The sequence below is a fragment of the Rhineura floridana genome, chromosome 7 (genome assembly GCF_030035675.1).
Source record: "Rhineura floridana isolate rRhiFlo1 chromosome 7, rRhiFlo1.hap2, whole genome shotgun sequence".
Taxonomy (NCBI): Eukaryota; Metazoa; Chordata; class Lepidosauria; order Squamata; family Rhineuridae; genus Rhineura; species Rhineura floridana.
In genome coordinates, this window is record NC_084486.1 from 36,377,030 (window position 1) to 36,403,307 (window position 26,278).

Genomic DNA, 26,278 nt, shown 5'->3' on the forward strand with positions numbered 1-26,278 from the left:
ATTCTGTGACTGGTGGTCCCAGCACTCTATCAAATTTTGAAATGTGCCCTTTTGTCCAAAAAAGTTGGTGACCCCTTCTATATACAATGATTTTACAAAATTGTAGGTCAATCCTAAGCATATTTACATTGTAGTGAGTCCCTCAAAGTTCAGTGGGACTCTTTCTAATAACTGTGCTTAGGATTGCACCTTTAACTTCCAAAAGATCACCAAAGGACAAATAATGGGTTGTCATTGCCACTCATTTTAGGAATGAGCTTTGAACACAATTTAGAAGCATCTACTGATGCTGAATGCAATCTGATGTTTGTCTGCTAGCCTACATGTGTGATAATTCTGTGGTCTCAAATCCAGTGTCTTATAAAGAGGTGACAAGCTTTAGTGGCTTATCAGTAGAAAAAACAAATCATATATCAGTTCAGATTTGAATTTGCAAATTCACATACTTCCAAACTGAAAATGTGAAGATGATGTATTTTGAGGACCACATGATGCAGATCTTATTTTATTTTATTTATTTTTAAATTTATATTGTACATTTCCTCTTCAGATACAATTCTACTAAATTCCAGTGTGTGTTCCAAAAATATCCCATTTTAATTTTGATACTTCGAATATTCTTTGTTTGTTACAGAACAATGAAAAGAAATTTGCAAAAACATAAATGTCCTGAGTCTTTAATGGCAAAATAACAGCTTAACAGTTCAAGCCAAGGATAACAGACATATGCCAGATCACAACATCTTGTCCCTTGAAGCTCAGTTCAAGCACAGATAAAAATTAAAATTTCCACTTCTTCACAGCTGGATCCCTGTTCTAACATTAAATTCATTGAAACATAATCCAGACAATATTACTGATATCAATGTTGAATTCATTCAATAAAGAATGCTGGCAAACAGGCAAAAATGGGATTGCTGATCTCCATTCATTAATTTATGTAAATCTAATATATAATTTTCAAATTCACAACTTAGTTTCATGATATTATGAGTTTGGGTTTTTAATAGTTTGTTTATATTTAAATATCTGTTTACATTTTCTTATTTACATCTATAATCATTTTTAAAAAGAATATAAAGACTCACAGAGCATTCTAGAAAAGGATCTTAGATTGTAGAAGAGAAGGAAGATATCCCAATATCACAATGCAGGCAAACATGATATGATTTATCAATAAACTACATGAACAGGAACAGAGGAGTTATCAAAGTTCTACTGTGGAAGTGTAACACTTCACAGCTCAGAGTGACTGAAAGCTTGTCACTAGGCCACTACTCACTTCACTCTAGATTGACATCAATCATGCTTGCTGTACACAAACTCTTTATGGACTCACCTGACACAATTGTGTAGCCAATACCTCTGGGTCGTCCTTTGTCCTGGTCAATTGCAGTTATCATACGCACAGTTGTGCCCTAAGGACCACAAAGGAAAGAAAAGGAGGGTTTCAGTTTTCAGGCACTGTTGAGTTTATTTCCATACCATTTATCATTCTTGTTGTGTAGTTCCATACCTCATTCCCTGATAATTTGTTTGGTAATTCATAACCCCAAACATGCTAAGTATTCTCTATGAATGGATCCAATGACAAGCCCAGCATGTCTGGGGGGGGGGGAACTCCACCAGTAGATTTTAAAATTGCTTTAACTTGCTTGTGAGCTATTTCTCAGGTGCTCAAGAACCAGAAAAAGCAACTTGTTTAATTTCTACAGCAAATGTCCCCAACACGGCCGTTGATAGCCTTTTAATATTAAAGTCTTGTACTCCTCCTACACACCTATTGCAGCAAACCTCAATCATGACCTGTGACTCTCAAGATGACACCAACAGAATATGACCCACATGGCATCCATGTTCTTGTGGGTAGACATGAGCGGAATTAAATCGTGGTGGTTGTTTTTTCTTAAGTGGGTGAATGTTCATGGGGGGATTCTGAAGACAGCACTAATGACATTTTCTTTGTCACTTAACATGAGTTCAGTGAGCTGGAGCTGAAGTCAGGTCACCAAGGTGAATATGGCTATTAGAGAGCTTTGCTTTTTACTAGGGTCACCTTCTTCTGAGAGCTGAAACATAGAAACCTTAAACAGAGGCCATGGGAAGCAGGTACACATCTAAAATGCATAAGCAACCTTTTGCAGTTTCTGGGAAGAGCAGTACATTGTTCATTTTACTATGCAATTCTCATTATACCAGGAGCAACTGAATAATAAATGTCTTTGTTTGTGGCTCCAGACATCATTCCCCTCTGAAAGGAAGGCTCTATGCCAAGGCTCTATGCCAAGACGTTTGTTAAAGCCTTCATTAGACCCTGCACATCTTAACAACTTCCACCCAGTCTCTAATCTCCTCTTTTTGGGCAAGGTGATTGAGAGGGTAGTGGCTGCTCAGCTCCAAGTTTTCCTGGCTGAATCGGCCTGGTCATCAGACAGAGACCTCCTTGATCACCCTGCTTGTTGGGTGATCAGATGGGCATCAGATGGGGGAGTGCATCAGATGGGGGAGTGCATCGCTGTTGGTGCTGCTGGACCTCTCGGCAGCTTTCAATACCATCGACCATGGTATCCTTCTGGGCTATCTAGCTGGGATGGGAGGTACCATTTTATGGTGGATCTGGTACTATCTGGAAGACAGGTCCCAGAAAGTGCTGCTGAGACTACTGCTCGACCCCCTAGCCGCTGGTCTATGGGGTCCCACAGGGTTCCGTTCTGTCTCCCATGTTCTTTAACATCTATCTTAATTGAGTGCCTGGAGGCTGTGAAGGGCTGGAAGTGGACTAACAAACTGAAACTTAATCCAGACAAGACGGAAGTGTTGCTGGTCAAGGGGAAAGCTGCACCAGGGATAGGGCTGCAACCTGTTCTGGAAGGGGTCGCACTCCCCTTGAAGGAGCATGTATATAGTTTGGGAGTACTCCAGGATCCTGCCCTGCTGCTAGAATATCAGGTGGCTGCAACACCCAGGAGTGCTTTTGGCCAACTCAAACTGGTCTACCAGCTGCACCAGTTTCTGGAAGCAGTTGACTTGGCCACAGTGACACATGCATTGGTGACACTGAGGCTTAATAACTGTAACACACTCTATGTAGGGCTGCCTTTGAAAATAGTTCAGAGATTGCATTTGGTTCGAAATGTGGCAGCCAATGTTAACTGGATTGTGGTGTGGAGATCATAGCATCCCTGTGCTTTCTTAACATCACTGGCTCCCAATATGCTTTTGGGCTCAATCCAAAGTGCTGGTTTTAACCTTTAAAGCCCTTAACAGCCTTGGACCAATGTACCTGAGGGACAACTTATGTCCATATGTACCCACCCGTGATTTAAGATCAGTGCCTCTAGTCTCCTCTGCTTGCCTGGAATGAAAGATGTTAGACTGGCAGGCACGCAGGAGAGAGCCTTTTCAGCTATGGCCCCCACATTCTAGAATACCCTACCTCAAGAAGCCCACTCTGCTCCCTCCATGATGACTTTTGAAAACCATCTTGTTCCAGAGAGCCTTTGGGAGGGGCTGTGCCTAGAACTGATTTTATTACCCCCTTTTAACATCACTCCCCTATATTTTTAACTGTACTTTATGTATTTTTATCTATTTTATATATTTTTTCTATATTTCTGTGTTTTTATTGTGTACAATTTTATTGTGAGCTGCCCTGAGTGCCCTATTGTGGGGTAAAAGGGCAGGATAAAAATATTTTTAAATAAATAAATATTTTGCAAGGTACCCATTTTATACTACTGCCAATAACACACAACTCAGAGATATACTCCTGTCCCTACTCCCCAAACTAAAATAAGTTTCTCCATTATTCTCTGAACGAAGCATCTTTGTCAAGTAACCAAGGTTTTCTGGTCCTTTTTTTACTGCTGTCAACCCCATTCTGCTCTGAAAAATTATGTTCCTTTACTCTCTCAGGAAAATGGACAACAAAAATTAACTACAAGTGCAATTGAAATTCCCCACTTTGAACAGTCGGTCTTAATTCTTTACTAAGGAGCAGGTTAGTGTATTGGTTAAAACAGCCTTTATTTATTTCTTTATTTTAAATTTTATATCCCACCCTTCCACCTAGAAGGAGCCCAGGGCAGCAAACAAAAATACTAAAAGCACTTTAAAAAAATCTTAAAAACAAAAGACTTTAAAACATATTAGAACAAAAGATCTATAAAAATATATTAAAACAAAACATCTTTAAAACATCTTTTAAAAACAACTTTAAAAATATCTAGGAAAGCAATTTCAGCACAAATGCAGAGTGTGATGTCTATACTTTAAAAGGCTTGTTGAAAGTGGAAGGTCTTCAATAGGCACCAAAAAGATAATAGAGATGGCGCCTGATATTTAAGGGGAGGGAATTCCAAAGGATAGAATCCACAACTCTCAAGGTCCACTTCCGATGTTGTGCAGAACAGTCTTCCTGTTAAGTTGGCATCTGCAGGAGGCCCTCACCTGCAGAGTGCAGTGACTGACTGGGTATATAAAGGGTACAACAATCTTTCAGACAGCCTTGACCAACTTTGTACCTTCCAGATATTCTAGACTACCATTATCATCAGCACCAGCCAAGTACCAGCTTGTTAAAGGCTGTGTTAAAAGGACAAAGGATGCACAGATGATGATGATGATTATACCACCACCCATCCTTCACCTTAAGGTCCAAGGGCAGATTACAGCAATTTAAAATACAACATTAAAAGCAGATTAAAACAAATTATAATTACAATAATAGGGTGGGTCCTAAAAATATACATCCCAAGTGTCAAAGGATGATGATTCCAACCCAGAATCTCTGGGTTTCAGCCTTCATGGAGCTTTAAAGATGGTCTTCGTTCATGTGTCTATGATCAAAATGAAGCTTCATACAGAGATCAACAATGATCAGCAATTATTATGGAGCTTCAAGTATGCCCTTGCATCAAAAGGCAGCTCTGATTGTGTAACAAAGAAGTTGTCCGCAACACTGATGTGAATGGGGAAGGCTATACTTACATGGTAACATGCACAGGCAAGGGAACCGTCCATATACAGATCAGAGTTACTGAACTGGAGCCTTTCCCCTTTAGCCTCCACATCTTTCAGTATAAAAGCTAGGAATTTTCTCCTGGGGCCATGGTTACTCAACAAATGCCCATATTTACACACATAATAATAATTAATGTAGTGTGAACACACTGATGACTTTAGGCTGTTTTGCTTTCCTTTGTTTATTGAGACCCAGGGAAAAGAGGTGTTCATTTTGCCGTCAGAAAAAAAGTGTCAACAGTGGCATTTGCAGTCTAATGAGACAGCAAACTAATGTAATTTTCCAGCTGAAGGCCAAAGGTCAGACAAAATCACTTCTATCTCCTATCCATTTGTCTTATTAGCCCAATTTTTCTTTATAACTGCTTCTACACAACCAGTTCTTTGGTTTTTTAAAATATCTTGGCACTATGTAAGTTGTTGCATCATATAGAAATAGCTACTTCTAATAGAGAACGATAAATACACCTAAATTCTTTCTATTTATTTATTTATTATTTGATTTATATCCGCCTTCCTCCCAGCAGGAGTCCAGGGAGGCAATTTCTATCAGTTTTCCAGGCAAATTAGGAACATACAGCTCAGTTATCTCTTAGGTAATAACAAAGGTAACGACAGGCAGAAAATCTGCATTCAAAAATAGGCATTTACTCACAAAATATGCATTTCTAAATGTATTTCATCCTTAAAAATGCAATTCAATTACATTTTGGTTTATTATTTTGAGACAACAACTGCGTCACAAAATTCAGAGATATGTAAAATCTCAATAACAGTGTTCAGCACATAAGTCCAGGAAGTGCAGAAGCATTTTTAATACTGGCTCTAAGACCCCAGCTAAAATGGGGCCCTGGCTGTGATTTAATTATCTGATAGATCTCTAGCATTGGAGAGGTGAATAATCACATTGGTTTGCTTCCTGCAAACACATGAACAACCAAGCTCTCCATACAAGAGCATGTTCGGACCCTGTGATATAACACACCCAGGACAAGGAATAGGAGTCCTCCTTTAATCCCCATCCTAATCCAGTGTATGTGCACTGTCTGATTTCCTCAACTTATCTGTACCATCAAGGGAATGCCTCTTTACTTCCAAGGTTTTTTGAAGCCTTAGAATGTGATTTAGCTAAACACCCATTTCGTTTAACCCAGATCTACATTTGACTAAGCAATAATGTTGAAGGGCATTTCTGCGCATAATGTTAAAGGATATTTTTGCATTTCCTGGGCCTTCACTGACAATGGTACACTGCCTAGACTATCAATCAATTATATTTTAATGCAGATTTTTGTATGTCCTTAACTATGTGTACTTTTTATCTGGAAGCCGCCTTGAGTTACAGTTTGGAAAAAGGGCGGGGTATAAAGAAAGATAATAATAATAGACAACATAGATTTCAAATTGATTCCCTTTTGCCTTCTACCCTACATTACTACATGCTCCTGAGTGCCCTCTCCTGTGTAGAGCTCGTACGGCTCCATGGTATACCCCAGAGCTGAGAGCAATGAAACAATATAGGAGACGGCTTGAGTGCAGATGGAGACGAACTCCTGGTGGATGCAATTACACACTGGTAAGTGCCTATGGTAAGCTGTATTTAGGGGCAGTGAGGGCAGCAAAAAAACAGTATTTTGCTGCCACTATCAAATCATCAATCTGCCGCCCAGTGGAGCTCTTCAGAATTGTCCAGGGACTATTACACACTGGCCCCAAGGACATCGTAGATCCTTCTGAGGCCCTCTGTAATGAATTTGCTAGGCACTTTCAGGATAAAATCTTTAGCATCCGCCAGGACTTAGACTCCAGTGTTATAGCAGGTGAATCAAGCGAGGTATCCAGAGCACAGCCTTGTCCTGATTTCTTGGATGAGTTTCAGTTGGTACAGCTTGAGGACGTTGACAAGGTGCTTGGACAGGTTTCTGCAACCACTTCTGCGCTGGGTCCTTGCCCTTCTTGGCTAATAAAAGCTAGCAGGGATGGAACAGCCGGCTGGGCCAGGGAAGTCATTAATGCCTCTCTGCAAGAGGGGGTGGCCCCTGGCTGCCTGAAAGAGGCGGTAGTGAGACCACTCCTGAAGAGACCCTCCCTGGACCCAGAAAATCTTAATAATTATAGGCCGGTGGCAAATGTTCCATTCCTGGGCACGGTTCAAGGACTTCGAGTGGTGGCAGGCCAGCTCCAGACACTCTTGGATGAGACCGATTATCTGGATCCATTTCAGTCAGGTTTGACGCCTGCTTTTGGCACAGAAACAGCCTTGGTCATCCTGTATGATGGCCTCTGTCGGGAGAGAGATGGGGAGTGTGACTCTGTTGATTCTCCTTGATCTCTCAGCGGTTTTCGATACCATCAACCATGGTATCCTTCTGGGAAGACTGGCTGAGTTGGGAGTGGGAGGGACTGCATGGAGGTGGTTCTGCTCCTACTTGGCAGGTCGGCTCCAGAAGGTGGTGCTTGGGGAACATTGCTCAGCACTCTGGACTCTCCAGTATGGGGTTCCACAGGGGTCAGTTCTGTCCCCCATGCTGTTCAACATCTACATGAAACTGTTGGGTGCAGTCATCCAGAGCTTTGGAGTGCTTTGCCATCAGTATGCTGATGACACACAGCTCTATTTCTCCTTTTCATCTTCATCAGGTGAGGCTGTCAATGTGCTGAACCAGAGTCTGGCTGTGACAATGCACTGGATGAGGGCTAATAAACTGAGGCTCAATCCAGACAAGACTGAGATGCTGCTAGTGGGTGGTTCTTCTGACCGGATGGTGGATGTCCAACTGTCCTGGATGGGGTTGCACTCCCCCTAAAGGAGCAAGTTCGTAGCTTAAGGGTTATCCTAGAACCATCTTTTGTCACTTGAGACTCAGGTAGCCTCAGTGGCACGGAGTGCCTTCTACCAACTTCAATTGGTGGCCCAGCTATGCCCCTATCTGGAGAGGGATAACCTGGCTTCAGTTGTCCATGCTCTGGTAACCACCAAATTAGATTACTGCAATGCACTCTATGTGGGGCTCCCTTTGAAGACGGTTTGGAAACTGCTTGTGCAAAATGCAGCGGCCAGATTGGTAACAGGGACCAGACGGTTCGAACAACTGATTCTTGCCCACTTGCATTGGCTGCCTGTATGTTTCCGAGCTCAATTCAAGGTGCTGGTTTTAACCTATAAAGCAGGGGTGGCCACTCCGTGGCTCTCCAGATGCTGCTGGACTACAGCTCCTATCATCCCTGACCATGAGCTGTGTTGGCTGAGACTGATGGGAGCTGTAGTTCAGCAGCATCTGGAGAGCCACAGAGTGGCCACCCCTGCTATAAAGCCTTACATGGCTTGGGGCCACAATACCTGACTGAACACCTCTCCCGACACAAACCCACCCATACACTACGCTCAACATCAAAGGCCCTCCTCTGGGTGCCTACTCTGAGGGAAGCTCGGAGGATGGCAACAAGGGAGAAGGCTTTCTCAGAGGTGGCCCCCCAAATATGGAGTGAACTCCCTGACGAGGTGCGCTTGGTGCCAACACTGTTATCTTTTCGGTGCCAGGTCAAGACTCCGCTTGGCATTTTAGCATGTTTTTTTTTAATTGTTTTTTTTAAGTGTTTTTAAATTTGTATATTTGTTTTTAATGTTTTAATTGTTGTAAACCGCCCAGAGACCTTCGGCTATGGGACGGTATACAAATGTAAATAATAATAATAACAACAACAACAACAATAATAAATTCTCACATGTCCAAAGACATCATGGGACAGCATGAATAGTCAGTTTTGGAAATTTAGTTCTATTTCTAAAGTGCTATTAAACTACAACTTCAAAGAGTAAGAACCCAATCTTAACAAAAGCTGAATTACAAAATTGGGCTAAATGGTATATTAGCTTGAGTTGTTGGAATGATTAATATAATTTTAATATAAATTTAATAAATAACACAACTGAACATAACAACCAAAATATACAATTAAATAATCATCAATACAAACATATATAGAGATTGAAAGTTTGCTTAACAAACATGATTTCTCACTATCTTATGTATCTGAACATGTCAACTTCAAAGGGAAGCTTATACATAAACTGATTTATAATTTGACTTAACCTGAAAGGCTCATATTACAAAGGATTTCAAACATCTATTGACCAGTTCTAGACCAACAGACTGAGCAGGATATATACTTATATATTATACTGTATAGGTTATTCACTCCAGTCAATACCTGAAAGGAGCTAAGTAATATACAGTCAATATTTATTCACATTGTCCACTGAAGAAGACCTGATAAAGGTCAAAATATGTTTGGTTAGAGACTTAATCTAAGATTAGATTGTCTTGTGCAGTGTTCTTTTGTAAAGTGCTCACAATAGGACTAATTTTGTAATTCAGCTAAAGCACTATTAAAACCCATATATTCATATCAGGCTCTCTCAATGATATATAAACAGAAAATATATTTTTTAAAATGTTACACTAAAATGTTCTTTGAAGCCACAGATTATATTCCAGGCACTTCAAAGACACTTTACGAATGTATTCATGTTAATGTGAAGACATTAACTATAAATCCTTGGTAACTGACCTTTGAATAAAATAAAGTAGCTACAGCCATGCTACTAACAGAAAAGAGAGTTTCTAAATCACCAGCAGTGATTATGGTTTCCAAGCCAGTAAATACAGCTAAGGAGGTTACAGGTCACTATGTTTACCAGCACTCCTTAGTCTGGCAAGCTAGTTCATTCAACATTTAACATAGCTCAACAGCAGAGTATATCCTTTTAAATGTATGAAGCCCTATATTCAGTCCCTGCCATCTCCAGTTAGAGAACCTCAGGTAGCAAGTCTAAGGAAGACCTCTTCCTAGAACCTTGGAGATCCACTGCCAGTTGAAGTAGAGCATACTAGGATAGTTGGACCAATGATCATCTATTTCAGTAGAAGGCAGCTCCTCATATATGCATATATAAACCATTTCCACAATCTTCCTCAGTTTTTAAAAACTGTATTTTTTAAAAATACAAGTGTGTCATGTAAACATTTCTGAATATCTCATCTATCACAGGGGTTGGAACCTCCAGCCTCCAGCCCAATCATGGACCTCGAGGTCATTTTCTCCAAACCACAACCATCCGCCCATCAACTGATGTCACTACTGACACCAGATGATGGGCAGGAGGACAAAGTTTAATCCTGCCTTACCTGTATGATCCTGTTCCCAGCAGAAAACAAGATTGGGAAGCCAAAGCCGCTGGATTTAATCTCCAAGTATCATCTGAGTGAAAATTAAAACCCTGTGCAATTATGCCCTTTGAAACAGCTTGCACGTGAAGTCTTTAAAACAGCTCCTGCGTTTCCATTGGTTCAAACAAGAGCACAGGAGCTGTCTTAAAGCATTTTCCAAGTTTCCCCGCATTTTCCTTTTAAGTCACCGAAGATCAGCGACTTAAAGGGAGAGAAGAGACTTGAAAAAGCCTCTTCCAAGTCTTCCTGCTCGTTTAAGTCTCTCATTTGACAGAAGCTTTTGCAAGTTCCCCCCCTCCCCCTTTAAGTTCTCCATTTTGGGGCCTTGACTGATCCTTTGAAAGACTTGAGCTTTTTTTCAGACTTGCTAAAAGAGGAGTGTGTGGAGAGGTGACTGTATATGACCCAGGAATTGCCACATACATGGCCCCATCCAAAACCTGGGCTAGAAATAATGTTTATGTTTTAATTGTAATATTCATCATAAATAGGGTTGCCAGGATCAGGGCCTGAGAATGATTCTGTATCTTTAAGAGAAGAGAAAATTCAGCCAAGTGCAGGTGTTCTTGCAACACGGTAATGGGAAAAACCACAAGGTGAAATTCTCCCTTCCCCCTGCACAACTTTTAAAGATACAGAAGACCTCTTGGAGGGTGCACTTGGCTGAATTTTCTCTTCTCTTAAATGTACAGAATCATTCTCAGGCCCTGAGCCTGGCAACCCTAATCATAAATCAGATACCAGTCTGTGAGGAATTTATCTTTAGTGTGGCAGCACCCATGCTCTGGAACTCCCTGCCTTTTAACATAAGGCAGGCACCATCACCGTATTGTTTCGGACACCTGCTAAAAACATTTTGTTTCAGCAGGCATGTCTGGATGTGTATACTTGTTTTTCAATTTTGATTTTATTGGATTTTTAATAAATATTTTTAATTGCTTAGATATTATTTTAATTAAGCAGGGTTTTTGTTAAATAAATAAAAATAAACTTTATAACAACAACAATAATAATTTTAAAAAGCAGGCTGTAGCGGAATCACTCATCCTATTATTTTCATTATACATTTCTTAATTTTCCCAATACGTTTTTGCAACTTGACATTCCCACCACATGTGATAATTGCCCCTCTCCATTTTACATTTCCAACATTTACTGGAATAATTGCTGTTAATTCTATTTATAATCACTGGAGTTACATACTGTGTAGCCATCATCTTACAGCAATTTTCTCTTCTGTTTAGAGAAAATGTGAGTTCTTTTTCCATAGTTTGCCTCATATATCCATTGATATGTTTTCCCCTATGTGCCTACTTAATTACTAACTCTTATTTGTTCTGGATCTGTATCATATTGCAAAAGCAAATTATCTTACTTTTATATTAAATGATCTCTAACTTGTATTATGATTTTTTCCAAAATGTGTTAATCCTCTTGTTATGATTACCTTCATGATATTATCAAATTTCTTGTTTGGAAGTATTCAAATCATGAATGATGTTCTTGATTTAGACCCTCTTCAATTTTTGAATACCCTACCATATCTCCATCTTTGTATCTGAAGACCTTGCTTCTCTTCCATTGTTTAAAGCTCACACCCATTTCCAGTTCTATGTCTGAGGAGACATCTATGCCTGAGGAGACATTTGGGCTTAATGGCATCTTGTGATGATCTCAAATTTTCAACCAGCTGGAAAGAATTTGAAAGAGAGTCTATAAACAGATTCCAACATAACACTGAAGAAACCAATATGCAGGGGGAAAATAATTCTGTATATGATGAGATTTAGTGATCCAATCCCCAATGTGCTACTCTTTATAATTCCCACAGGAGAGGTGTGATGTCTGGCATCTCATTTGTAAACTAAAGTGCTCCTACATTCCAAAGGCACTGGGTAAAACCATGGCCTATCTGACAGTTCATTCACTTGTCAAAAGGGAGAGCAGCTTGGAATGGTGTCACAAACTGTGCAGCACATTTCAAAAGGAAGGCAGCTGCTGAGCAAGGCAGGGTTAGTGACAGCATAGGAATAGTAATTGGTCTGTAGATATTTATGGAACAGCATTAACCTAACAAGCTAAACCTTTTGTGGCCTCCCTGTATTATGATCACAGTCAGAAATAGTTTAGTACTGTTGATGCTATTGTAAAGGGAAAAGGGTTTTCCTCTCTGAATGACCTTTCTGTTGAATCCAAGATCATTAACACAAGCTGCATATTCATATATCAATTAACCAGCAGATTTACAGTGCAATTCTGTACATGTCTACTCAGAAGTAAGCCCCACTGAGTTCAACGAGGCCTACTCCCAAATGAGGGGATACAGCACTGCTGTCTTATTTGTGCTCCCCAAAAGGGTATAACTTCATGCATCTCCCAGCAGAGGAAATTCACAATTTCCCCTTCACATGATGCTTGAAATGTGAAAACTAGATTGGCGGTAACTCACATACTGTCTATCGGAACTTCACAATAACATATGAAGGAACCCTATGTTTTCACATGGTTCCTCATGATCATGTCTGCCTTCAATTTTATTTTTGGAAAGAAAGGGAAACCAGGTCATTGCAACTATTCTTCTAAGGATATTCTGTATATTTTTCATCATGAGCCACTTATCTGTTGCTCAGAAGAGCTAGCGGCTCTCTGGAAATGCTGCAGTCTAAATTCTACCATTTCCCTTTTTAGGGTAAAGGGAGAGGATATGGATAGCTAGATCCCTTTTAATAAAATGTTGAGCTTCTAATAAAACATTCACATGTAGACTAAAATATTATGAGGAAGAATTAAATGAGCGATGCTGAGTCTCTGGGGCCAAGGCAGCATGAACCAACTCTATTTCTTTAACATGGTTATATTTCTTAAAGAGGAGCAGGAAGAACTTGTTCACGGACATGTATCTATTTGTTATAGAAGCAGTTGCTATGCCAACATTAAAACACCATCTTGATCACAAAACTTTTGAGGGCTCATATATTAACTGGGCCCCAAAGCTTCTTCCCTTTGCAGTTTAAAGTGTTGGGATATCACATCTGCAATGCTTTCTGTTGCGTACTTATAGGTTTGTAAGTAAAATTGCTTACCTAGCTCATTTTTCATTAAAACCTGCAACACCAAATTGTAAAAGGAACCAGCGCCTTCCTAATGTGCTCCAATCATCATCACTCCTCTGCTCCAATTAAGAGATGTGCTGCTTTCAGTAAGGATGATGCGAACAAATTTGGACTTACGGCTCTGATCCTTCCCTCCAGGGGTGGTGGACAGAATAAGATGGTCCACCCTGGAGACTAATGGAATCCACTGGATTCCTGAATGACCTGGGAGGGGGGGTCCAGTAGATACAGCAGGTAACCCTGTTGAAGACCATGTCACACTTTGGAACAAGATGTGTTGGGCTCTTAGCACGGTTGCCCCTGAGCACCCTCGCCGGCATTGTGGAGCCCATTTTGAAGCATGATACATCGGTGAACTAAGGGCAATGAAACAGGCCTAACAATGCCTAGGGCGCAAGTGGTGAAAGTCGTATTGTGAGACTGATCAGGCACAAACATAACTGTGCCTACTGTGTGGTGGTGAGGGCATTGAAGAAGGCCTCCTTTTCTGCCTCCATCACATCCTCAAGTAGTGATCAGTGGAGCTTTTCCATATTGTCCTGGGTCCATCTACGTGAGGAAATGGAGTTTTAGTCCCATCAGAAACCACTGTGAATTGCGTGCAAGGCACTTTGAAGGTAAAGTTGCTCACCACCATAGCAATCTTGATGCCCCATCCACATTTACTGAAGCCCCCAGTGCAATGTACAGTGCAACAATTGCTGCAACTTCTTGGAGTCAGTTTCAGTTGATGCAGCCTAATGATGTGGATATGGAGCTTGCAATGATGCGGCCAGCAATGTGTCTTCTTGACCCTCGCCCTTCTTGGCTTATTAAAGCTTGCTGATGGGGTATGACCAAGTCAATCCAGGGTGTGGTCAACATGTCTTTGCAGGAAGAAATGATCCCAGCTGCCCTGAAAGAGGTGGTAATCTGCTCCTGAAAAAACCACTCTTGACCCATTGGTCACAAATACCCCGTTTTTAGGAAAGGTGATCGAGAGGGTTGTGGTGCAGCAATTGCAGGTACTCTTGGATGAAACAGATTATCTTGACCCATTCCAGTCTGGGTTCAGGCCTGGTTATGGGCCTGAATCAGCCTTGGGAGAAGAAGGACAGAGGGAGTGCAACCCTATTATTCTTACTTGATCTCAGCAGCTTTTGATACCATTGAACATGGTATCCTTCTGAGCTGACTCAGTGAGATGGGTATCAGAGGCCTTGTTTTCCAATCCTATCACCAGGGTTGCTCTCAGAGAATAGCATTGGGTGATTGTTTGTCAGCACCTGGTGGTTGTGCTGTGGGGTGCCTTAGGGTACCATCTTGTACCCAATGTTGTTTAACATCTATATGAAGCTGTTGGGAGTGGTCATTAGATGCTATGGCACCTTCCCTTCAGAATTCACTCCCCTTGAATATCAGACAGGTGCCACCTCTGTTGTTTTTCTCGGTGCCTATTGAACTCCTTCCTCTTTTAACAAGCCTTTTAAATAGAGACCGTATCCCAGTCTGTATCTGTGTTGGAATTGTTTTAAAGATGTTTTTAAAGATGTCATTTTAAAAGATTTTTAAGATGCTTTGTTTTATAGATGTTTTACTGTTTTATCCCTTGTTTGCTACCCTGGGCTCCTTCTGGGAGGAAGGGCAGGATATAAATTTAATAACAAATAAACAAACAAGAGGGCAATGCTGGTGTGATGCTGGAAGGACTAGCTACCTTTCAGTTGGTCACTGATGTTCTTAAAGAAAAAAACAGAATCTGTACAACAGTTTACTCAAGTGTAAGACCTAACCAAGTATCATGCTTGGAAAGAATGTCAGAAGAACTCCAACCTGAACTAACACAAGATTTTTAAAGATGGGGGAGAGATATGGAACCATTTATGCCAGGGGTAGCGAACCTTTCTGCCTCCAAAGGCCAGATCCTTATCAGGATCAGCTTCATAGGCCAAATTTGACAGGTGGGTATGACTGACACACAACTGTCAACGTCTCTTGTGGGGTTCCCAAGAGCCTGCTACTGCTTTGCAAGAAAGCCCTTCTTTCTGGTGCTTCACACAGAAGCGGCAGGTGCTTGGGAACCTCGCTGGCTTCCCACTCTCCCGTATGCTGCCAGTGCTGCCAGCAGGAGCGGGTGTGTGTGAAGGAGGGAATGAAAGCTTCTTTCTCTCCTTTGTTCCCCCACCCCGCCATCACTGAAAGGGAAAGAAGGAAGCCAGCACTTGCTGTGGTGGGAAGTGCCAGGAAGCTTTTTCCTGTTTCTCTGCACAGTAGCAGCAAGCCCTTGGGAACCCTACTGGTTTCCTTTGCACCATCTGAAGAGAGAGAAGGAAAGGATTTGAAAGTGTTCCCCCCCCTTCCTGCTTTAGGTTTCTGACATCGTGAACTTGAAGGAGGAGGGGATGTGCAAAGGCTTTTCCAATTTTCTCTGTTCCCCCCTTTGTCCCCAATATTGGGAAGTCAATAATGGAAGTGGGGGACACTTGGAAAAGGCGCTTTGGGGCTTTAATCCACACTCAGCTGATGAGCAAGGATTAAATCCAGCTATTTTGGCTGCATGATCTTATTCTCTGCTCAGAACAGGATTGCACAGTCAATGAAGGATTGAACCCTGTCCTCCTACTAGGGATGGGGGAGAATATTCAAAAAAATTGAACCTGGTACTGGATCCCAACTGAATTTGCTAGCTTGCTATTCCTTCGGAGCGGGACCAATCTCTTGCAGTGTGTCACGGTTAATCAGCATGGATTTTGTGGCTGCGACTGCAATTGGCAAGGTTTTTCCCCTCAAAATCCTCCCCCTATTTTATGTAATTTTTCTTGTAATTAAGATATTGCGTCAACCACAGGATTTCCATTTGTCCATTATATATTATGAAAAAAAAAATTATTATCGCATTATCATTATTATCTCTTCTCCCAAAGGGTTCTTCAGGACCCCCCTTTCTTTTGTAAAAAATAAATTATTATGAACAACACACATACACACTGTGGTGCCCACCAACCATTTAGTTTGGTAAAAGTAGAAATCAATCATTCACGCTGGGAAAGGGGTGGGTGTACTGTCCTCTCCTCTATGAGATATCACTGTTTCCAAATTGGCACAGACCATATCCAAAAGAGAGTAAGCCTGAGGCAAGACAGATTCAAAGATGATTATCTGCCTCATTGATATGTAAAAATAGGAAAAAACACCACGTGGAACACTGTGATGAATTCATTCACGTAAGTGACCTAAAAATTATGCAATGTTTTACCCCGGTGCCAAAAACCCACATGGAACACTGGGATCATTCATTCAAGGCAGCTACCTAAAAATTATGCAATGTTTTACCCAACACCAAAAAAACATGTGGAACGGTGTGATCATTCATTCATGTCAGCAACCTGAAAATTACATAATGTGTTTCTCCGCTGCCAGAAAACTACATGGATGCTGTCATTTACATAAGTATCTATGAAAATAATTACGTAATTTTCACAACACCTGAAAACAAAAAACCTGCTGATTGAATTGCCGAAAAATGCAAGCAGCAGATCGAATCGGTAAGGACCAGAGAAAGCAGAAACAAAAATAGGACGGACTGGTAAAGAAACAACGGACTAACGGAGTGCATGCGGATTGGCACCATGCAGCTAGCCCCATCCCTGCCTCCCATCCATCAGCTATTGTCACTAATGATGCCAGCTGGCAGGTGAGAGGGCCCTCCACATGTTGGGAAAATGGCCTCAAGGCCAAACTGGACCCCTTCTGAGGCCATGATTGGCTCGGAGGCCACCCCTGATCAATGCATAAGACAAGGACATGCTCAAATTACAGAAACAAATATTGAATAATTTCAGTCTCAGGCATGCAGGGATAGAGAACCTATGGTCCTTCAGATGTTGCTGGACTACAAACTCCCATCATCTCTTTATGAGCTTTATGCTCATTTATGTTTTGATGTACTGTATATTTATATATTTTCCTGATTTAGTGATTATACTCTTTATTATGTGTTGTGCTATTGCATTTGGATTATCTGTGTGAACCGCTTTGAACACATGTATATTTGTGGAAAATGCAGTATAATCATCATCATCATCATCATCATCATCATCTCTGATTATTGGCCATACTGACTGAGGACTGATGGGAGTAGAGTTCAATAACATCTGGATTGTCACAAGTTCTCCACCTCTGCTTTAATGAATCACAGTTCAAACATATTTTGCGAGATAATCCAGGCATTGCAAAATTCTAAGGACTATAAGGTATAGAAGTGATACACAGGTCTTTCAGAGGCCTCAATGCAGACAGTGCAGGGCCATACATTTTCTAAAGATTACCTCATGCTGGTCATTGACCGCAACAATAAAGATTATTATTATAAAGAATTATAAAGAGTTAAACAATGAAACACAAACCACAAAATTGATCAGGCTCCATTATGTACAAATCACATTTATCATCCTCTATTCACTCACCCATCTCTAGATACTCTCCTACTTCTGTAGGGTAGAAGGATTAATCAAACTGGAGACGTACAATAGTTGAAAGTAATAGGATGAAACTATATGTTGTCCATGTTATACATCCTCCTCCTTTTCTGTCCTACAATTTGTGGTCAACCTCTTTTTCGTAGTCCTTGAAAAGCCTACAAAATCTATTTTACCAGAGATGTAGCAATACAAAATAAATACTTGGGTACACTATGGGCAACACTGATAACTCTATTAAGCTATCTTCTAACACTTTTGAAAACAATTGTCTGTTTCTGGCCTTTTCCTGTATTTCAGAGGTGTTAAATTTCCTTTTATTTGTTTGGACACTGTATGTGTGCCCATGCATGCACAGGGTTTATGCAATTATAATAGGAGTTGCAGAGAAATCACTCAAAACATAGAATCATAGAATAGTAGAGTTGGAAGGGGCCTATAAGGCCATCAAGTCCAACCCCCTGCTCAATGCAGGAAAGCATTCCCGACAGATGGCTGTCCAGCAGCCTCTTGAATGCCTCCAGTGTTGGAGAGTCCACTGCCTCTCTAGGTAATTGATTCCATTGTCGTATTGCACTAACAGTTAGGAAGTTTTTCCTGATGTCCAGTCGAAATCTGGCTTCCTGCAACTTGAGCCCATTATTCCATGTCCTGCACTCTGGGATGATTGAGAAGAGATCCCGGCCCTCCTCTATGTGACAACCTTTCATGTACTTGAAGAGTGCTATCATATCTCCCCTCAGTCTTCTCTTCTCCAGGCTAAACATGCCCAGTTCTTTCAGTCTCCTCATAGGGCATTGTTTCCAGTCCCCTAATCATCCTTGTTGCCCTCCTCTGAACCTGTTCCAGTTTGTCTGCATCCTTCTTGAAGTGCAGAGACCAGAACTGGATGCAGTATTCAAGATGAGGCCTAACCAGTGCTGAATAGAGGGGAACTAATACTTCACGTGATTTAGAAACTATACTTCTGTTAATGCAGCCTAAAATAGCATTTACCTTTTTTGCAGACACATCACACTTGGCTCATATTCAGCTCAACAACAATCTCAAGATCTTTCTCACATGTATTGCTGAGCCAAGTATCCCCATCTTATAACTGTGCATTTGGTTTCTTTTTCCTAAGTGTAGAACTTTGCAGTTATCCCTGTTGAATTTCATTCTGTTGTTTTCAGCCCAATGCTCCAGCCTATCAAGGTCCCTTTGAATTTTGTTTCTATCTTCCATGGTATTAGCTATGCCCCCCAATTTTGTATCATCTGCAAATTTTATAAGCATGCTCTGTACCTCCTCATCCAAGTTGTTAATAAAAATGTTGAAGAGCACTGGGCCCAGGACCGAGCCCTGTGGTATCCCACTCGTTACTTCTGCTCAGTTTGAGAAGGAACCATTGATAAGCACTCTTTGAGTACGATTCGGGAGCCAACTGTGGATCCACCTGATAGTTGTTCCATCCAGCCCACATTTAGCTAGCTTTCTAATCAGAATATCATGGGGCACTTTGTCAAAAACTTTGCTGAAGTCGAGGTATATTATGTCCACACCATTCCTACAGTCTACAAGGGAGGTTACCCGATCAAAAAATGAGATAAGATTAGTTTGGCAGGATTTGTTCTTCATAAATCCACGTTGGCTCCTAGAAACCACTGCATTGTTTTCAAGGTGCTTACAGATTGACTGCTTTATAATCTGCTCCAGAGTTTTTCCAGGGATTTATGTTAGGTTGACTGGTCTGTAGTTCCCCGGTTCCTCCTTTTTCCCTTTTTTGAAGTTAGGGACAACATTAGCTCTCCTCCAGTCATCCGGCACTTCACCAGTCCTCCATGATTTTGCAAAGATAATAGACAGCGGTTCTGAGAGTTCTTCAGCCAGTTCCTTCAATACTCTAGGATGCAGTTTATCGGGCCCTGCCGATTTGAACTCGTTCAAAGTGATTAGGTATCCCTTGACCATTTGTCTATCAATCTCAAGCTCCAATCCTGCCTCTTCTACTTCATGTTTCCCGGGAGGGTCACAGATCCTTTTTTGGGAGAAGACTGAGCCAAAGTAGGAACTGAGCACTTCTGCCTTTTCTTTTTCATCTGTTAGCATTTTGCCATCCTCACTGAGTAGCTGTGCCGTTTCTTTTCTCTGTCTTTTACAATGGACATACCTGAAGAAAGCTTGTTGCTTTTAGCATCCCCCGCTAACCTCAGTTCATTCTCAGCTTTAGCCTTCCTGACACCATCCCTGCAATTCCGTGATACTTGCCTTTACTCTTCCTTTGTGGCCTGGCCTTCTTTCCACTTCCTGTATGTGTCCTTTTTTGTTTTCAGGTCCTCTCTAAGCTTTTTGTGAAGCCACATTGGCTTCTTCTGTTGTTTCCCCCCTTTTTTCCTTGTTGGAATTGCTTGCCATTGAGCTTTTAGAATTTCCTTTTTTAGAAACTCCCACCCATCTTGGACTCCTTTTCTCATTAGGGTCGCTTGCCATGGAACCATACTTACAATTATTCTGAGTTTATTAAAATCAGCTTTCCTGAAGTCCAGGGTGCGTGTATGGCTACTCTCAGCTTTTGCGTCTGTTAAAATCAAGAATTCAAGTATGTTGTGGTCACTTTCCCCCAGAGTTCCCGCAACTGCCACTTCATCCACCAAATCATCTCTATTGGTTAAAATCAAGTCAAGGACAGCTGATCCTCTGGTTGCTTCCTCCACTTTCTATAGGAGAAAGTTATCTCCAACACAATCAGAAATTTCTTGGAGGGGTCGTGTTTGGCAGAATTTGTCTCCCAACAGATATCGGGATAATTGAAATCCCCCATTACTACTACATCATGCCTCCTCGAAACATTGGCAATTTGCTTTTCAAAAGTTACATTCTCGTCTTCTCCTTGATTGGGTGGTCGGTAATAGACTCCAAGCACCACTTTTCTTTTATTACTTGCCCCATTAATTTTAATCCAGATACTCTCGGTGGAACTACCAAGCTCATCTTCCTGTATTTCTGTGCAGGGATATATATTAACATATAGCGCAATTCCACCTCCCTTTTCATTCCTTCTGTTCTTTTTGAACAAGTTATATCCTTCAATTGCTGTATTCCAGTCATGGGAGTCATCCCACCAAGTTCAGTTATACATCTCACATTTTAAGAAAGCACATGCAGTAGCTTGCAATCTCTCTCCCTACTTTCCCACCTAATACAACATGTTTAGGGGTTACGAAAAAGGTCTACAAGGGCAAACAATGTTTTTTGTGTTATGCCACCATATTCTGATTCCATAAAAATGAAGTTACAGCAGCTTGTCTTTCTTTCTCTCCTTTCTTCTATTATAGGATTAAGGACTTAAAAGGCAAACTGGAGCTCTGTATCACAGTAGGAGGAGCTGGGGAGGGGGAGTAGAAGGGTACCTTGGAAAGTTGCCACAGCAGATTCCAGAGGCAAGAAATCCTATTTCGCACTCCTTAATTCCAGTCAAAGGGCTGATAGGAATCTGCTTGCAGTAATTTACTGCAGTTTATCCAGTTCTTTTCCTTCTGTCAACTCTTCATGGACGAGCTGGATGACATGCTGTTACTTGAGTGAGAAAATTAAAATTTGATGCAATAATCCCCAAAAGGAGGATTTTATTAGGTAACGTCTACAGTTTTAGATTAGATACTCATGCTTGATATGAAGATAGAAAAATTCAGACATATTGTGTGTCACTGATAAATATAGAGACACATGTAAATAGATAGGCCAAGTACAATCATTCTTGACCTTTGTACAACCTATTAGATCAACATAAGCAGCAGCATCTTGTGTGTACAAGAGGACTGCATGTGCAATAACAGCAGATAACCTTATTAACACAGAAAAAGGCATGCAGGCCGTCTGATTTTAACATAGGAAATCCTATAGTGACTACTGTGGTGGGGCAGAGCAGCTGAGGCACCCTCCTGACATCAGCAGCACTGGGCAGGGCAGGTGGCAGTGTAGAAAGCTGTTGAAGCTGTGCAGATGCACCAGCAGAAGCATCAAGTTGGCTCCACTCGTACATAGGAAGCTGCCTTATATCAAGTCGGACCATTGGTCCATGTAGCTCAGTATTGTCTACACTGACTGGTAGCATCGCTCCAGGGTTTCAGGCAGGGGTCTCTGCCAGTCCTACCTGCAGATGCCAGGAACTGAACTTGGGACCTTCTGCATGCAAAGCAGATGCTCTACCACTGACCTACGGTCCTCCCCCCACTTCATGGCTGTCTTGCTTCAATACCATGCAGGTAAGCTGTAGTGATGCCAGAGTCAGGACGGTGGCTCTGTGGCAATCAGTTTATGACAACATCAATGTGGGAGATATATATATATATATATATGAGCATAAAATGGTAAATTTTCTACATTTATGCCCGTAATAGGTCAGGATAGAAGTGGCATAGCAGTGATTTTAGATATTTCTACTACATGCATAAACTTAATATAAGAGAATCAGTGTGGTGTAATGGTTAGAGTGTTGGACTATGACCTGTGTGACCAGGGTTCAAATCCCCACTCAGCCATGAAGCTTACTTGGTGACCCTTGGGCCAGTCTCAGGTTCTCAGACTAACCTACCGCACAGGGTTGTTGTGAGGAAAAATGGAAAGAGGGAAACCATGTACACCACTTTCAGCTCTTTGGAGGAAAGGTGGTATATAAATGTTGCTGTTATTATTTATTATTTATTTTAATAATAATAATAATAATAATAATAATAAATTTGTTTGTCACCTATCTGGCATTTAGCCACTCTAGGCGACGTACATTAAAAAAGATAAAATACAATAATATCAGATGCAATCACATTAATAACAATAGATAAAAATACTGGACAGTCATCAATACATATAAAAGCAATTATATTAACAACATACGATAGATGACAGACTCATGGCGATTTACCCATCCCAAGGACCTCAAAGGCTTGTTGGAATAGCCACGTCTTCAGGGCCTTGTGGAATACATCTAGGGAAGGGGCATGTCGAAGATCACATGGGAGGGAGTTCCAGAGAGTGGGGGCCACCACAGAAAAGGCTCTCTCCCTAGTACCCACCAACCTAGCTGTTTTGGTTGGCGGGACTGAGAGAAGGCCTTGTGTGGCTGATCTAGTTGGGCGGCATAATTGGTGGCGGTGGAGGCGCTCTTTCAGGTAAGCTGGGCCGAAACCGTACAGGGTTTTAAAGGTTAAAACCAACACATTGAATCGGGCCCGGAAAACAACCGGCAGCCAGTGTAGATCAAATAATACTGGCGTGATGTGGTCCCGGCGGCGGCTGTTGGTAAGTAAGCGTGCCACTGCATTCTGTATAAGTTGTAATTTCCGGGTCGTTTTCAAGGGTAACCCCACATAGAGCGCATTACAGTAGTCTAATCGAGAGGTGACCAGGGCATGCACCACGAGCGGGAGCTGTTGAACAGGGAGGTAGGGTTGCAGCCTACGTATAAGGTGTAATTGATACCAAGCTGCCCGGCTCACAGCCGAAATCTGAGCCTCCATGGACAGCCTGGAATCAAGAACAACCCCGATGCTGCGGACCTGGTCCTGTAGGGGCAACTTCACCCCACCAAACACCAGGTCAACATCTCCTAACCCTCCCTTGTCTCCCACAAGTAGTACCTCGGTCTTATCAGGGTTCAACTTCAACCTGTTCCTGCCCATCCATCCACTCACAGATTCCAGGCACTTGGACATGGTCTCCACAGCCCTCTCCGGTGAAGATTTAAATGAGAGATTTATTTGATTTATATCCCACCCTTCTTCCCAGCAGGAGCCCAGGGCTATGTTCACATAGCATATATTGAGACTACAAGATGCAAAATGAGATTAAAAAATCCCAGCAAGCTATTTCAATTCTGGTTTTGCTTTGTTTCGTTAAACCCTCCCTCAGATTATTTCTAGATGAAGGGAACCAATAAAGACTCATAATCTAAGTGAAAATTATTCATTAGTTTTTCTGGATTTGTTTTTCATCTGTCCACCAATGACAGAAGCACTCAGCCATTTGGGCTGCAAAAAGCCTTGGCCAGAGATACAAGCAAAACCTTTGGAGATATGAGAGTGTTCAAAGCATATTGAAAGGAAAGATAGATAAGAATAATAATTCACAACTGTTGTTTTGGTGAGGCTCTTTCTTGGGGGGGGGAATGGCACCATGCACATGCAATTTTATGTTCTTCTGTACTCTCTGTTGAGTTCTCAGGCAGTTCCCTAGAGGAAAAATACATGTGATTGTTCATTTTCAATCTATCAGTCACAGAGAGGACCTTCTCTGAACATTTACCTGCTTACACATCAAATGACAACAGAGAATATGATGTGGAAATCCGTCAGTATCAAACTTAGCACATACTAAGAAGAAATACGGTAATGCACAAGGTCAGAATTCTGATTTTCACATTAATTCCTTTAAGACTAGGGTTAGCCAATTCTAACCTACTAGAAGTTGTTGGAGTACAACTCCCATGATCCCTCACCTTTGGCCATGCTGACTGGGACTGATGCAAGTTGGAATTCAGCAGCATCTGGAGGGTACCACATTGGCTTCCCCATTCTAAACTATTCGTCAGATCAAGTTAAAGGGGGGGGGAAACAAATTCAGGTCTTTTTAAAGCACATTCAAATCCTGTATTCTTGAGAAATACTGTATTTCATGTTAGACACAAATTCTTTCCAGGGCTTTTTTTTTTTTTTTTTTGGTGCCCTGTGTAAGTAGTTGGCCATCTGACATTAATTGTAATGTATGTTACTGAAAGTGTCAATAGAAAATGATGATTTAGTTCCAGACATTGCTATATTATCATTTAACTTGAGAGATATTCCTTCTATGGGTTCAAGGTCACACAAGTGAAGGTGATCCAGTACATAATCTTAGATGCTAGTGGGGATTTCCATTTCTGTAATACCATATCATTCTTCTTTCCCACTTGTTATTAATGCACTAGGCAGGATTTTTTTTATATTCTTCTCCACTGCTTATACTGTCTTGTGTAAAGAAAAGCTTTAATATAAAGTCTGGAACAATGTGCATGCAGTTCCTATAGTCATCTGTATTAATCAGTGACTTTCCTCTTCTCCAGCTACTTCAGCCTTTTAAGTTAAGAACAAGGGCTTTATTGGTCAAATAGCTAACAAACCCTTTATTAAGGAGGGAAACAAATCCTTCTCTTCAAGAAGTCCTGAATTTCTTACATTTACAACATCAGCAACTGTTACATGGTACCTTTCATCTAGTATCCTCAGCTATTTCTACTTTTAGCTGGTACATGTTTGACTAGAGAACAAATGTTTCTGCATCATTCAGAAGTGAATACTATCAAAGAGAATTATTTTGCACATATGGACCACTGGATCACTCTTCTCACAGTGGTTTCTCCCTGCCAAACAGAGGAGAAATCACTCTCTCTGTTGTAGTTCGCTTTTGAACAACAAAATGAGAGATGGAAGCATCTACCTGTTTTCATACCAGGGACGTGCATCAGCTCTGTGTGGAGGCTAAATAATGAGGTGAATCGGAGTGGTTCAGGGATCCGCCCACAAACCAAGTTGAATTGTGATACCAATAAACATGAATCAAATCAGGGCCCACACAAAGCTTTCTAACTCTGTTTTTTCTGTATTGCATAGCTTTATATATTAATATATCTTTTCATTTCTCTACATCTATGGGTTTTGGAAGAAGTAAGGCTGTCCAAAATGTTGCCTGCTGAGCACTGACGAGCTCTGAATTTTTTTTTGTTAAATCACAGCAGCGGAGAATTCATTCAAAAATCAAAACTTTCATTTAAAGTTTTAAAAAGCTTACATTACTCTGCTTTAACAACAACAACAAAACCAGAGCTCTTCAGAACTCTGCAGGCAGCATTCTAGCTAGCCTCATGTAAGGCCTGTGCACAAGCAAGTATACATAACACTCAGTCACCTCTTAATTATTTTAAGGTAAAAAAGAGCAAGAGACAAATCTCCACTCCTCAAAAATAATAGGTATTCTGGAGTTTTAACTGACTAATAAAGGAAGTGCCCTAATATGGATTATGGAGGAAAAGTCCCTCGCAAAAAACCCTGGACCTTTTTGTCTGCAATGCAGAGAGGAACTCTGGAGAGGATCCTTTGGCTGGAAATTTCATCCACTTGGCCAAAAGGAGAAAAGTGTATAGACATTTTTAGATTCCCCATTATAGTGAATGGGGAACACAGAACTTCATTTTACACAGAGCAGCCTGGAACCTGAAACATAGATTAAAACGGAGAGAGAGAGCACAGAATGACTCAGAAACAGATTAGAATTTTCTTAAGAAAGCACATAGATACAAATGCAAGGTAAATCTTGGGCTCTTTGCACACCCCTATCTCATACCCAAAGCTCCTGGCTAGGCCTTCCAAAGAGACAGGCTCAAGTTGTAGTAAAATTCTGAAAATCATTACAGATTTATTCTCCCAAACACTTGTTGACATATGGC

The 26,278-nt window shown here is 41.2% G+C and overlaps 1 protein-coding gene across 20 annotated transcripts in view; it reads right to left on the reverse strand.

Annotated features, from left to right (window-relative positions):
* CDH23 (cadherin related 23) overlaps positions 1-26,278 on the reverse strand; it is a 785,528-nt gene that overhangs the window by 395,364 nt on the left and 363,886 nt on the right. For 19 of the 20 annotated variants that reach the window (XR_009763949.1, XR_009763950.1, XM_061635232.1 and 16 more), the window contains exon 9: positions 1,340-1,418. Coding sequence is in view for 18 of the 20 variants with exons in the window: in XM_061635232.1 (XP_061491216.1) it covers positions 1,340-1,418 (79 nt within the window). In the remaining 2 variants the exon portion in view is untranslated. Of the gene's footprint in view, positions 1-1,339; positions 1,419-10,211; positions 10,298-26,278 lie in introns of those variants that run through there. The other variant, XM_061635235.1, reaches the window with a different exon arrangement.